This window comes from Agelaius tricolor, unplaced genomic scaffold (genome assembly GCF_023055355.1).
Source record: "Agelaius tricolor isolate 1412-34295 unplaced genomic scaffold, bAgeTri1.0.p SCAF_55, whole genome shotgun sequence".
NCBI lineage: Eukaryota > Metazoa > Chordata > Aves > Passeriformes > Icteridae > Agelaius > Agelaius tricolor.
The window spans coordinates 2,129,756-2,144,188 of record NW_027269315.1 but is presented as its reverse complement, the minus strand read 5'-3'; the positions used below and the strand labels follow the sequence as shown (position 1 = coordinate 2,144,188).

The following is a 14,433-nucleotide window of genomic DNA, read 5'->3' as shown; positions in this document are numbered from 1 at the left end:
CCTGGATGGCCCAATGTCCCCAGGGCTGAGAGGCATCTTTTGAACTTCACCAATCACACGACACGGACAGCACTCAGCAGGGGCAAGGGAGGGGAAGGGAGAGGAGATTGGCACACCTGGGGAAAGAACCAGGATGGACAGGCTGTTACATCACACCACAACACCGGGACACGCTGGCACCTGTGGGATTGTGTTGGGGGGCGAGGCCACGGGCTCCTGTCCTTGCTCACAGCCTCTCCTCCTGGCAGGATCCTGTTCTGGACAGACTGGGATGCCAGCCTGCCCCGCATCGAGGCCGCCTCCATGAGCGGCGAGGGCCGACGCACCATCCACAAGGAGACAGGCTCAGGGGGATGGCCCAACGGGCTCACTGTGGACTACCTGGAGAAGAGGATCCTCTGGATTGATGCCAGGTAGGACCAGCACACCTCAGTGTCTCTCCCAGTGTGGATCTTCACCTGGTTCCAGTGTTGGGCTGGGCTGGAGAGAGAAGCCTTCACGCTGTGGGGCTTCTCTATTTTGGATCTGACCATGGATAGGGGGTGCTGAGCTCTTTGGGGTCTGACCATGGATAGAGGGTGCTGAGCTCTTTAGGGTCTGACCATGGATGGGGGGTGCTGAGCTCTTTGGGGTCTGACCATGGATAGAGAATGCTGAGCTCTTTGGGGTCTGACCATGGACAGAAGGTGCTGAGCTCTTTAGGGTCTGACCATGGATAGGGGGTGCTGAGCTCTTTGGGGTCTGACCATGGATAGGGGGTGCTGGGCTCTTTAGGGTCTGACCATGGATGGGGGGTGCTGAGCTCTTTGGGGTCTGACCATGGATAGAGAATGCTGAGCTCTTTGGGGTCTGACCATGGACAGAAGGTGCTGAGCTCTTTGGGGTCTGACCATGGATAGGGGGTGCTGGGCTCTTTAGGGTCTGACCATGGATAGGGGGTGCTGAGCTCTTTGGGGTCTGACCATGGATGGGGGATGCTGAGCTCTTTGGGGTCTGACCATGGATGGGGGATGCTGAGCTCTTTGGGGTCTGACCATGGATAGGAGGGTGTTTGTGTCTCCAGCACGTGCCAGCCCTGGCTCTGGGTGTTCTCCTCTGTGGATCCTGGTGTAAATCAGCAGGATTAGACCTTAGACCCTGCTGGTTGTTGCTATTGGGTTCAAGACCCTGTGGTGCCCCCTCCTCAGCTCCCTCACCCTCATCTCCCCCCGGCACAGGTCGGACGCCATCTACTCAGCCCTGTACGATGGGACAGGGCACATCGAGGTGCTGAGGGGACACGAGTACCTGTCCCACCCCTTTGCTGTCACCCTCTATGGTGGGGAGGTCTACTGGACCGACTGGCGCACCAACACCTTGGCCAAGGCCAACAAATGGACGGGGCACAACGTGACCGTGGTGCAGAGGACCAACACTCAGCCCTTTGACCTGCAGGTGTATCACCCCTCCCGGCAGCCCCTGGGTGAGGCTGGGGGTGTGCAGGTGGGGGTACAGGGCGGGGGGACAACAAGGGGTGGCATTGGTGCTTGGTCTAAGCGCACCAACCCTTGAATGGGCTTAGACCAAGTGCCAGGTGGATGCTGCTCTCATCCCTGTGGCTGCCCCTTTGCCCCATCAGGTGATGCTTGATGGGGCAGGCAGGGTCTGGAGGGGCTGCAGCCCTTGGGGACTCCTGGGAGGGTGTCCCCAAGGCTGGGATCTTGCTGAGTGCTGTCCCCTTTGCAGCTCCTAATCCCTGTGAAGCCAACGGGGGCAAAGGGCCGTGTTCCCACCTCTGCCTCATCAACTACAACCGCACCCTGTCCTGTGCCTGCCCCCACCTCATGAAGCTGGGCAAGGACAACACCACCTGCTATGGTAGGGGTCTGATGGGGAGCTGGCAGGGGGGATGAGGGGGTGCTCTGGAGCTGAGATCCCACCTCTGCCCTTTTCTTCTTCCAGAGTTTAAGAAGTTCCTGCTGTACGCGCGGCAGATGGAGATCCGGGGCGTGGACATTGACAACCCCTACTACAATTACATCATCTCCTTCACCGTGCCTGACATTGACAACGTCACCGTGGTGGACTACGACGCTCTGGAGCAGCGCATTTACTGGTCAGATGTCCGTACCCAGACCATCAAGAGAGCCTTCATCAATGGCACCGGCGTGGAGACTGTCGTGTCTGCAGGTTGGTGTGGAGGGAATGGGGCTCCCAGCCCTCCAAAGCCTTCAGCTTCTTGGGATTTGCCCTTCCTCTTCATCTGAGCATCATCCCAGCCCTGACCAGCTCCAATCTTCATTCCCTTGCAGACCTGCCCAACGCTCACGGCCTCTCCGTGGATTGGGTTTCCAGAAACCTCTTCTGGACCAGCTACGACGCCAACAAGAAGCAGATCAACGTGGCCAGGCTGGATGGCTCCTTCAAGAACGCCGTGATCCAAGGGCTGGACAAGCCTCATTGTCTGGTGGTGCACCCGCTCCGGGGGTGAGTCTGCTGGGATGTGGTGCTGATGGGAAGGAGGTGTGTGTGTGTGCAGGCACAGGTGTGTGTGTGTGTGTGATGGTGCACACCTGTGATGGGGGAGAGAACCCAGAGGGGCTGTCCTTGTGTGTCAGTGTGTAGGAGCAGTGTCACAGGAGATGAGGGGTTGCTGTGTGTCTGTACACGCGTGTGCAAAGGGGAGCAGGCTGTGATAAGGGTGCACCCACCGGTGTGTGCCAATCCAGGTGTGCACAGGGCTTTGGCAACCCCCAAGCCCCCTCCTGGGTGGGGACAAGGGGCTGTGGGGCTGCCCAGGCTGTGCCATGAGCAGGTGAGGGGCTCTGCAAGGCTGGGAGGGTGCAGGGGGCTGCTGGCACCATGGCCCCTCACCCATTGTCCCCTGTTCCCTTGCAGGAAGCTGTACTGGACAGATGGGGACAACATCAGCGTGGCCAACATGGATGGCAGCAACCGCACGCTCCTCTTCACCAACCAGAAGGGACCTGTTGGTATGGACCCCCCCATGGCCCCCGGGATCCCCCACCTCACCTTGCTGTCCTGCAGAGCCTCAAGTCCCCACTCTGGCTCCTTGGGGGGGTGGCAGCTGTCCTGGGCTGGGTCACCATGACCTGAGCTGCTCTCTCCATCCCATCCCATGCCATCCCATGCCATGGATCCCATCCCATCCCATGCCATGGATCCCATCCCATCCCGTCCCATGCCATGGATCCCATCCCATGCCATGGATCCCATCCCATCCCATGGATCCCATCCCATCCCATCCCATGGATCCCATCCCATCTCATGGATCCCATCCCGTCCCATCCCATGGATTCCATCCCATCCCATGAATCCAATCCCATCCCATCCCATCAATCGCATCCCATGGATCCCATCCCATCAATCCCATAAATTCCATAAATCCTATCCCATCCCATCAATCCCATCAATCCCATCCCATCATCACCTCCCGATCTGTCATGGTCCCTGCACGCCACTAGCCTGGTGACATTCCCATCCTTTCCAGGCCTGGCCATCGACTACCCAGAGAGCAAACTGTACTGGATCAGCTCTGGCAACGGCACCATCAACAGGTGTGACCTGGATGGCAGCAACCTGGAGGTGATCGAGTCCCTGAGGAGCCAGCTGAGCAAGGCCACCGCCCTGGCCATCATGGGTGAGGAGGGACACCATTCCCTGTCTCCTGCCCCTTCCCAAACTCTCCTGCCCACCTCAGCTGATGGGGAATGCTGCCCACACGCTCCTGCTTTGTCCCCACCACAGGGGACAAGCTGTGGTGGGCTGACCAGGCCTCGGAGAGGATGGGCACCTGCAACAAGAAGGACGGCACGGAGGTGACGGTGCTGCGCAACAGCACCACGCTGGTGATGCACATGAAGGTGTACGATGAGAGCATCCAGCAAGGTCAGCGTGGGCTCCTGGGGCAGAGACCCCGTGCAGAGACCCCCGAGCAGCTGCTCAGCCCCTCTGTGGTGGCTCCATCCCCTTGGAGCCCCTTGGAGCCCTTGACAGCTGGCCCAAGCCTTGCCCTCGTGCCAAGCCTGTGCTGGCTGCTCTCTCCCATCCCATCCCATCCCATCCCATCCCATGGATCCCATCCCATCCCATGGATCCCATCCCATTGCATCACATCTCATGGATCCCATAAATCCCATCCCATGGATCCCATCCCATCGCATCCCATCGCATCCCATCCCGTGGATCTCATGGATCCCATCCCATAAATCCCATCCCATGGATCCCATCCCATCCCATCCCATCCCATCCCATGAATCCCATCCCATCCCATAAATCCCATCCCATGGATCCCATCCCATCTCATCCCATCGCATCCCATCCCATGGATCTCATGGATCCCATCCCATAAATCCCATCCCATGGATCCCATCCCATCCCATCCCATCCCATCCCATGAATCCCATCCCATCCCATAAATCCCATCCCATGGATCCCATCCCATCGCCTCCCATCTCATGGATCCCATCCCATCCCATAAATCCCATCCCATAAATCCCATCTCATGGATCCCATCCCATCTCATGGATCCCATCCCATCCCATCCCATCCCACGGATCCCATCCCATCCCTGGCTGGTGCAGGGCACTCACACCTCGTATGGGTGCTGCCCCCCAGCTGTCCCAGCCTTGGTGGGTGCATCCTTGCCCCCTGTAGCCCCTCACCCCCTTTTCTGTGCCACAGCTGGGACCAACCCCTGCAGCCAAAACAACGGGGACTGCTCGCAGCTGTGCCTCCCCACCTCGGAGAGCTCCCGCTCCTGCATGTGCACTGCAGGCTACAGCCTCAAGAGTGGGCAGCAGTCCTGTGAAGGTGTGTGCTTGTCCCTGTCCCCTCCCTGAACCACCCTGTGGCCACCCCAGCCATGCCTGTGGTCACCCCAGCTGGTGACCCCCTCGTTCTGGCTGCTCATGGGCTCCTCCCCAATGTCACTGCATGGCACCAGAGGGACACTGGGGGGCTTGGTGGGCTCAGGTGGCAGCAAGACCCCCTTGCATGGGCTGTCCCTGATGAGCGTGGGGCCACCAAGGGTGGCATTGGTGGAGGGGAGTGGGACAGGACAGTCTCAAGCCACGTCAGGGAAGGGATAGGTTGGATATTAGGAGGAAATTTTTCCACCAAAAGAATAATAAAGCACTGGAATGCTCTTCCCAGGGAGGTGGTGGAATCACCATCTCTGTGATGTGTTTAAGAAAAGCCTGGACATGGCACTTGGTGCTACAGTCTGGGTGAGGTGTGAGGGCACAGGTTGGACTCGATGATCTTGGAGGTCTCTTCCAACCTCATCATTCTGTGATTCTGGGATTGATTCTGTGGTTCTGGGATTGATTCTGGGATTGATTCTGGGATTGATTCTGGGATTGATTCAGGGATTCTGTAATTCTGTGATTGATTCTGTGATTCTGGGATTCTGTGATAGATTCTGGGATTCTGGGATTGATTCTGGGATTGATTCTGTGATTCTGTGATTGATTCTGGGATTGATTCTGGGATTCTATGATTGATTCTGGGATTCTGGGATTCTGTGATTGATTCTGGGATTTTGTGATAGATTCTGGGATTCTGTGATTCTGGGATTGATTCTGGGATTCTGGGATTGATTCTGTGATTGATTCTGTGATTCTGTGGTTCTGTGATTGATTCTGTGGTTCTGTGATTGATTCTGTGATTCTGTGATTGATTCTGGGATTCTGGGATTCTGTGATAGATTCTGTGATTCTGGGATTGACTCTGGGATTCTGTGATTGATTCTGGGATTGATTCTGGGATTGATTCTGTGATTCTGGGATTCTGTGATTGATTCTGTGGTTCTGTGATTGATTCTGGGATTCTGTGATTGATTCTGTGACTCTCCCAGGGAGAGGTGGCGCCCTGGCTGTGGGCAGCAGGTTGGGCTCGCTGGGAGCAGAGCCAGGCACATCCCTCACTCTGCAGATCTCCCATGCCCACTGTGTTCTCTGCCATCCCCTCAGGCACTGCCAGGGCCTCTCTCAAAGGCTGTTTGTGTGCAAAATGTTCCAGCTGGTTTCGGGCGGGGGGTTGGCAGAGCTCTGCACCATCTGGGTCAGGGCAGGGGCTGAATAACAAGTGCTGCCCTGACCCAGATGCACTGTGGAGCCTTTGCCAAGGGGGTGCTGGGTGGTGGGAAGGGGATTCACTTGTGCACCCCTGGAGCAGGGCAGGACCAGGACTGTGCCAGGGCTTGCTGGGTCTGCAGAACCCTGCCAGGCTCATGCTCCTCTCCTGTCACAGTTTTCCATGGTGGAGGGACAGCCTGTGGGTTTGGGGATGTGTCTGACTGTCCCTGCACCTGTGCTGCAGGTGTTGGCTCCTTCCTGCTGTACTCAGTGCACGAGGGCATCCGGGGCATCCCCCTGGACCCCAATGACAAGTCAGACGCTCTGGTGCCGGTGTCGGGGACCTCCCTGGCTGTGGGAATCGACTTCCATGCAGGTGATGCAGGGCTGGGGACAGGACAGGGGATGGAGGGCATGAGGGGGCCATCACCATCACCCTCGTGGCACCCTTTGCCCTGAAATGCCCCCTCGGCAGCGCTGGGTGAGGGAGGATTTCAGGGCTCCAGGGTGGAGCTTTTTACCATTCTGGAGTGACCAGAGGTGGTCACTGACTCGTCCCCTCGTGCCTCCTTGTCCCTGTCTCAGAGAATGACACGATTTACTGGGTGGACATGGGCCTGAGCACCATCAGCCGAGCCAAGAGGGACCAGACGTGGCGTGAGGACGTGGTGACCAACGGCATTGGTCGTGTGGAGGGCATCGCTGTGGACTGGATTGCAGGTGGGGATGGGGCTCTGGGGACAGGGGCAGGGGGGACAGTGGGGCTTTTGTGGGGGTTCACCGTCCCCTTTTGCAGGAAACATCTACTGGACGGACCAGGGCTTTGATGTCATTGAGGTGGCCAGGCTGAATGGGTCCTTCCGCTACGTGGTCATCTCGCAGGGGCTGGACAAGCCACGGGCCATCACAGTCCATCCAGAGAAGGGGTGAGACACTGCCCCAAAGAGGGGCTTCACCTGTGGGGTGGGCACAGGGTGAGACCCCCCAGCACCTCCCAGCAGAGCCCTGTGTGTGCACACAGCAGGGAAGGACTCGCAGGTCTCCTGCCCCACCAAGGAGTCCAAACCCTGGATTTAATCCTCCTTTCACTGATGGGCTGAACTCCCTGGGAGCCCCTTGGGACCTGGTGGGTGTCAGCACCTCAGTAAATCCAAGTGGAGCCTCCTTAGTGGCTTCAGCTGTGGGCAGAGCCTGAGGGAGAGCAGAGGTGTTTGGCTGTGGGGAGGGATGGAGATGCAGCGCATGCGGTGTCTGTGGGCGGGCAGGGTCTGGACTGAAACCCCAGTGTTGGGGGCATGAATGGGGTGGTGTCTGTCCTTTACTCAAAGGCCCAATGCTACTGCTGGTGACAGACCTCTGGTGACATCCCTGCTGTCCCCTCAGGTACCTGTTCTGGACAGAGTGGGGGCAGTACCCCCGCATCGAGCGCTCGCGCCTGGACGGCACCGAGAGGATGGTGCTGGTCAACGTCAGCATCAGCTGGCCCAACGGGATTTCTGTGGACTACGAGGTACAGTTGGCATCTGGGAGGATGGCACCAGTCCCCAGGGTCCCTGGATGGTCCCTGGATGGCACCAGTCCCCAGGGTCCCTGGATGGTCCCTGGATGGCACCAGTCCCCAGGGTTCTGTGGCCATGTCCTGCTGCTGGGGACTTGCTTGCCCTTCCTGGGGGCTCCAGAGTCTCAGGAGGGTTGTCCAAGGTGCTGTGAACCCCAGGACATCCTGCCAGAGGTGCAGAGGGTCTCACCAGCTGAGATGTTGTCTCACCCCTGCAGGATGGGAAGCTGTACTGGTGTGATGCCCGGACAGACAAAATCGAACGGATTGACCTGGAGACGGGCGAGAACAGGGAGGTTGTCCTGTCCAGCAACAACATGGACATGTTCTCCGTGTCAGTCTTTGAGGAGTACATTTACTGGAGTGATAGGTGAGGGGCTGGGGGGCTGGGGGCTCTGTGGAGGGCAGGGGGAGCTGGTGGGAAGGTGGGGAAGGGCCCTTGGTGACCCTGTCCTCCTTCAGGACCCACGCCAACGGCTCCATCAAAAGAGGAAACAAGGACAACGCCACCGAGTCGGTGTCCCTGAGGACTGGGATTGGTGTGCAGCTCAAGGACATCAAAGTCTTCAACCGGGCCCGGCAGAAGGGTAGGTCTGAGCACAGGGAGCTCTTAATTTCTCAGTCTTGAGGTTGTTTATTGTGTCTTATCTATAAAAGATTTTTTTCCTGTCCTGCCGAGGTCCGTCCAGCAGGAGAGTTCCAGGCACTCTGCCTGCCCCCGGGGCGGTGTTAGGTCTTTTTATACTAAAAATTATGTGTACAATATTTACAATTACTTTCCAGTACCTATCACCTGTGTTAGACAGTTTGTCTCTACTCTAAACCAATCCCAAAGTGCCAACATCACAGCAGAAGATGGAGGCCAAGAAACAGAAGGAGAAAGGCTGGACATGCCCAGGTTCCTCCATCTTGCCTCCTGAACCCCCACTCCAAATCCCCAAAATTCTACATTTTCACCCAGTGATTAATTCACTATCATTCTACTCAAACTCTTGTGGCTTGTAACTCCTCACACAAAGCTGGGAATTGTTTCCAGCCCTTGGGGTGGTGTTAGTTTTTTATACTAAAAGATACATGTACAATATTTACAATTACTTCCCAACACCTATCACCTATGTTAGACAGTGAGTTTCTACTCTAAACCAACCCAAAAGTGCCAACATCACAGCAGAAGATGGAGGCCAAGAAACAGAAGGAGAAAGGCTGGACATGCCCAGATTCCTCCATCTTGCCTCCTAAACCCCCATACCAAAAACCCCAAAATCTACTTTTTCCACCCCGTGATAACTTCACTATTATTCCACCTAAACTGTTGTGGCTTGCTGATCTCCATATAAGGTTGGTAATTTGTTCCACGGGTCATAATCAAACCCACAGGTGTTTTGGGCTCTGTGCCAGGGCTCCTGAGCCCCCTGGCAGGGGTCCTGGCCATCCTGGACAGCCACAGGGAAGTTCTGGGTCCTGACACCTCACATAATCCTGTCTTGGTTTGGAAAGCCAGGAGTCTGCTAAGGAAGGCAGGAGCCTCCCCTGAAATGGAGAATGTAAACCATCCTCACCCTTCTGAATTGCTATAAATTTGAAATTAAGGGGCTCTCAGGCAAAAAAAATATGACAGCAGGAAATAACAGTTCTTTAATAGGGAAAAGAAAAAAAAATAAAGGATAAAATAAACAATGCAGTACACTGGAACAACACTGCCAGAGTCAGAACCCAACCTGACACCCTGTGGGTCAGGGTGTTGGTGTCAGTCCCATTGGAATTGTGGCTCAGCCCTCCTGCAGTGTCAGGGGTGGTTCTGCTGGAGCAAGGGGGATCTGTAGAGGAGGATGGATTCTGCCTCTGGAGATCCAGGGGAAGGAGAGGCAGCTGCTGTTCCTCTGGGGAATCCAGTGGAGAAAGCTGTGCTGGTGTCTCAAAAGCTCTGGATTATATCTGGGTAGGAATGCTTGAAATCTCAGATTGTATCCAGGTAGGAATGTTTGACATCTCAGATTATATCCAGGTAGGAATGTTTGAAATCTCAGATTCTGTCTGGGTAGGAATGTTTGAAATCTCAGATTGTATCCAGGTAGGAATGCTTGGCTCCTCCCTCTGGGTTCACATCTCCCAATGGGATGCTGTAGTTCTTATCAGCCATGCAGGGACATTCAATAGCTGTTATCTGTCACAGACATCTTTTATGGAAAATCCTTTCCTTAGGATTTTTCCTCCTGAGAAGCTGAGAGGCCTCAGGGACAAAATGTAAACATTGATTATCTGCTGCTGTGGAATGCAACAGGGGCATCTGTGATTGGCCCATGTTGGATGTTTGTGATTAATGGCCAATCACAGCCCAGCTGGCTCGGACAGAGAGTCCAAGCCACAAACCTTTGTTATCATTCTTTGCTATTCCATTCTTAGCCAGCCTTCTGATGAAACTCTTTCTTCTATTCTTTTAGTATAGTTTTAATGTAATATATATTATAAAATAATAAGCTGTCTGAAACATGGAGTCAGACCTTAGTCTCTTCCCTCATCCTAAAACCCCTGTGAACACCATCACAGTTACCAGCAGATGCCCTCTCCTGAGGGGAGGAGTGAACGCGGTCACTCAAAGAGAGAGATAAAGCAAACTGCCCACTCGACCAAAGATCACCTGCCGCACAGGTGCTAACAGAAAACATCTCGCATTGCAAATTTTCAACTTTCAAATTTCAAATCCCCACCCTGTCCCCCCCCCCGCCAGGCACCAACATCTGTGCCCAGAACAACGGGGGCTGCCAGCAGCTGTGCCTGTTCCGCGGCGGCGGGCAGAGGACGTGCGCCTGCGCCCACGGGATGCTCTCGGAGGACGGCGTCAGCTGCCGCGACTACGACGGGTACCTGCTCTACTCGGAGCGCACCATCCTCAAGAGCATCCACCTGTCGGACGAGAACAACCTCAACGCGCCCATCAAACCCTTCGAGGACGCGGAGCACATGAAGAACGTCATCGCCCTGGCCTTCGATTACCGCTACGGCTCCAAGGGCAGCAACCGCATCTTCTACAGCGACATCCACTTCGGGAACATCCAGCAGATCAACGACGATGGCACGGGGCGCAAGACCATCGTGGAGAGTGAGTTCCCTGGGGTTCTCTGGTGGAATTTTTTACCAGTATGGCTGGGCAGCACGTGCCTGAGCTTGTCTGGCCCTTGCTGCTTGACCAAAAGGTGGCAACTGTGGTGTTTTCACCCCAGAAACACTTTTGGCTGGCTGGATGTGTGGTGTTTCACCCCAGAAACATTTTGGGTAGCTGGATGTGTGGTGTTTCACCCCAGAAACATTTTGGTTAACTGGATGAGTGGTGTTTCACCCCAGAGACACTTTTGGCTGGCTGGATGTGTGGTGTTTCAGCCCAGAGACACTTTTGGCTGGCTGGATGTGTGGTGTTTTCACCCCAGAGACAATTTTGTCTGGCTGGATCACCTCAGAGACACTCTTGGCCGGCTGGATGTGTGGTGTTTCACCCCAGAAACATTTTGGGTAACTGGATGAGTGGTGTTTCACCCCAGAGACATTTTTGGCCAGCTGGATGTGTGGTGTTTCACCCCAGAGACACTTTTGGCTGGCTGGATCACCCCAGAGACACTTTTTGCTGGTTGGGTGTGTGGTGTCTCCCCCAGAGCCACTTTTGGCCAGCTGGATGTGTAGTGTTTCACCCCAGAGACACCTTTTTAAAATACTTTCGTTTTTTTTACTTTTGACTGTAAAAATTAAATACTTTTTTTAGTTGTACACCAGGCTCAGGGCTGGCTGTGACCTTTGCTGTCCCCACAGACGTGGGCTCAGTGGAGGGGCTGGCTTACCACCGTGGCTGGGACACCCTGTACTGGACCAGCTACACCACGTCCACCATCACCCGGCACACCGTGGACCAGAGCAGGCTGGGGGCCTTTGAGAGGGAGACTGTGATCACCATGTCAGGGGATGACCACCCCCGAGCCTTTGTGCTGGACGAGTGCCAGAAGTGAGTGACCCCTGAGGGTGCAGCCAGCGTCCCCAGGGATCCTTGTGGTGGTGGGGAGGGAGCTCTGGATCCCAGCACAGGACCCCCAAGGAGGAAAGACCCTGTAGCCCCCTCCCCAAGCAGCTCCAGACCCTCTGTTCCATCCCCATCCAGCTGGCTCATTCACCCCCTTCCCACTGGTTTTATGTGGGAATCTTGTCTCCTGCATCTCCCAGTCTCTGGAAGCCCCCCAGCCATGGAGGGATGGGCTGAGCCAGGCTGGATGTGGCTGAGTTGGTGCTCCAAAGGCCTGGTGTGTCCCTCCTAGACCCCATCCATGGGGTGCAGCAGCTTCATTCACCCCCTTCCCACTGGTTTTATGTGGGAATGTTGTCCCCTGCATCCCCCATCCATGGAGGGATGGGCTGAGCCAGCCTGGGTGTGGCTGAGCTGGGGCTCCAAAGGTGTTTTGTGTCCCTCCCAGACCTCTTATCCCATCCCCATCCACGGAGTGCAGCACCCTCATTCACCCCCTTCCTATTGGTTTTATGTGGGAATGTTGTCCCCTGCATCTCCCAGTCTCTGGAAACCCCCCAGCCATGGAGGGATGGGCTGAGCCAGCCTGGATGTGGCTGAGCTGGGGCTCCAAAGGGGTTTTGTGTTCCTCCCAGAGCCCTTGTTCCATCCCCATCCATGGGGTGTAGCAGCCTCATTCACCCCTTTCCCACTGGTTTTCCATGGGAATGTTGTCCCATGCATCCCCCAGCCATGGAGGGATGGGCTGAGCCAGCCTGGATGTGGCTGAGCTGGGGCTCCAAAGGTGTTTTGTGTCTCTTCCCCTCCCAGCCTGATGTTCTGGACCAACTGGAACGAGCAGCACCCCAGCATCATGCGGGCCACCCTCTCCGGTGCCAACGTCCTCATCATCATCGACCAGGACATACGGACGCCCAACGGGTTGGCCATCGACCACAAGGCTGAGAAGATTTACTTCTCTGATGCCACCCTGGACAAGATTGAGCGCTGCGAATACGATGGCTCCCATCGCCACGTGAGTCTGAGGACAGGGAGGTGGGGAGGAGGGTGTCCAAACTGGGGCTGGAGTGTGGGCAGAGGGAAGCAGAGATGTTCCTGGGGCTGGAGAGGTCACTCTGTGTTTGGGGGGCTCTGGGGCTGCACCCCACAGTGGGTTCCTTCTGCTCCCAGTTGGGCTGTGTCCCTGAGAAGTGAGGACTTGGCTTCCAGCTGCATCAGAGGAGGTTCAGGTTGGACACGAGAAGGAATTTCTAAACGTTGGAAGGGGCTGCCCAGGTTGGTGGTGGAGTCACCATCCCTGGAAGTGTCCAAGGAACTGCTGGACTGAGGCAGGGAGTCCAGGTTGGACACGAGAAGGAATTTCTAAACCTTGGAAGGGGCTGCCCAGGGTGGTGGTGGAGTCACCATCCCTGGAAGTGTCTGAGGAACTGCTGGACGTGGCACTGAGTGCTCTGGAAGGGGTCAGTCACAGGTTGGACTTGATCTTGGGAGATCTTTTCCCACCTCAAGGTTTCTGTGAAGTGTCCTATGACAGGTTGGATGGAGCTTGGAGCAACCCTGGGAGGTGTATCCACCCATGTGGGAATGAGATGAGTTTTAAGAGATGAGTTGACCCTTTCCAACCCAACTCACGCCACGATTCTGTGCCTGGCAGGTGATCCTGAAGTCAGAACCTGTGCACCCCTTTGGCCTGGCCGTGTATGGGGATTACATCTTCTGGACAGACTGGGTGCGCCGGGCCGTGCAGCGCGCCAACAAATACGTGGGCACCGACATGAAGCTGCTGAGAGTGGACATCCCCCAGCAGCCCATGGGCATCATCGCCGTGGCCAACGACACCGACAGCTGTGAGCACCCTCTGGGGTCCCTGCAGTGTCCCTGATCTCTGCTCCTCAGCCTGGCAGCAGGTTCAGGGAAGGGGAACCCATCCCAACGTCCTTCCTGGGACTCCAGGAATCTCTCCCACCATCCTTCATTGGCTCTTTGGGAATCCATCCCACCATCTTTCATGGCCTTTTGGGAATCCATCCCACCATCTTTCATGGCCTTTTGGGAATCCATCCCACTGTCCTTCATGCTCCTTTGGGAACCCATCCCTCTGTCCTTCATGGCCTTTTGGGAATCCATCCCTCTGTCCTTCATGGTCCTTTGGGAGTCATCCCACCCTCCTTCCTGTCCTTTGGGAACCCATCCCACCACCCTTCCTGGCTCTTCAGGAATCAATCCTACTGTCCTTCCTGGTCTTTTGGGAAGCCATCCCACCATCCTTTCATGGCTCTTTAGGAAGCCATCTCTCTGTCCATTCTGGCCCTTTGGGAATCATCCCACTGTGTCCTTCCCAACTTGTTGTTGTCCCCTCATGACTCTCACACCAGAGCTGTCCATCCCCAAACCCAGTACAGGCTGAAGACAAAGAGGATTTGCCCTGTCCCTGCTCTTCCCTTGTAAAATCTGTGGAGACCAGGTTCCTCCAGCCCCCTACACCCTCCATAGCCCCATGGGAAGACCCTGGGGAGGGATCCCACAGCAGGGAGGAGGAGGAGCAGGGTCTGCTGTGTCCATCCCTGGTGTGACCAGTGTCCCTCTGTCCCAGGTGAGCTGTCCCCATGCCGGGTGAACAACGGTGGCTGCCAGGACCTGTGCCTGCTCACCCCCAAGGGCCACGTCAACTGCTCCTGCCGCGGGGAGCGCGTCCTGCAGGAGGATTTCACCTGCAAAGGTGAAGGGGGCTGGAAGGGGCTGAGGAAAGGAAGGGGTGAGGCTGATCTCAGCCTGGCAGAGCTGACGTTGCC

At 56.2% G+C, this 14,433-nt stretch overlaps 1 protein-coding gene across 5 annotated transcripts in view; it reads left to right on the top strand.

Annotated features, from left to right (window-relative positions):
• LRP1 (LDL receptor related protein 1) overlaps positions 1-14,433 on the top strand; it is a 131,319-nt gene that overhangs the window by 78,101 nt on the left and 38,785 nt on the right. For all 5 annotated transcript variants that reach the window (XM_071455986.1, XM_071455985.1, XM_071455983.1 and 2 more), the window contains exons 26-45: positions 249-413; positions 1,218-1,462; positions 1,726-1,857; positions 1,942-2,169; positions 2,292-2,466; positions 2,878-2,972; positions 3,491-3,640; positions 3,748-3,888; positions 4,684-4,812; positions 6,322-6,453; positions 6,663-6,797; positions 6,874-7,003; positions 7,461-7,587; positions 7,854-8,005; positions 8,098-8,222; positions 10,364-10,735; positions 11,437-11,626; positions 12,452-12,656; positions 13,296-13,488; positions 14,235-14,360. In XM_071455986.1, coding sequence (XP_071312087.1) covers positions 249-413; positions 1,218-1,462; positions 1,726-1,857; positions 1,942-2,169; positions 2,292-2,466; positions 2,878-2,972; positions 3,491-3,640; positions 3,748-3,888; positions 4,684-4,812; positions 6,322-6,453; positions 6,663-6,797; positions 6,874-7,003; positions 7,461-7,587; positions 7,854-8,005; positions 8,098-8,222; positions 10,364-10,735; positions 11,437-11,626; positions 12,452-12,656; positions 13,296-13,488; positions 14,235-14,360 — 3,347 coding nt within the window. The remainder of the gene's footprint in view (positions 1-248; positions 414-1,217; positions 1,463-1,725; positions 1,858-1,941; positions 2,170-2,291; positions 2,467-2,877; positions 2,973-3,490; positions 3,641-3,747; positions 3,889-4,683; positions 4,813-6,321; positions 6,454-6,662; positions 6,798-6,873; positions 7,004-7,460; positions 7,588-7,853; positions 8,006-8,097; positions 8,223-10,363; positions 10,736-11,436; positions 11,627-12,451; positions 12,657-13,295; positions 13,489-14,234; positions 14,361-14,433) is intronic.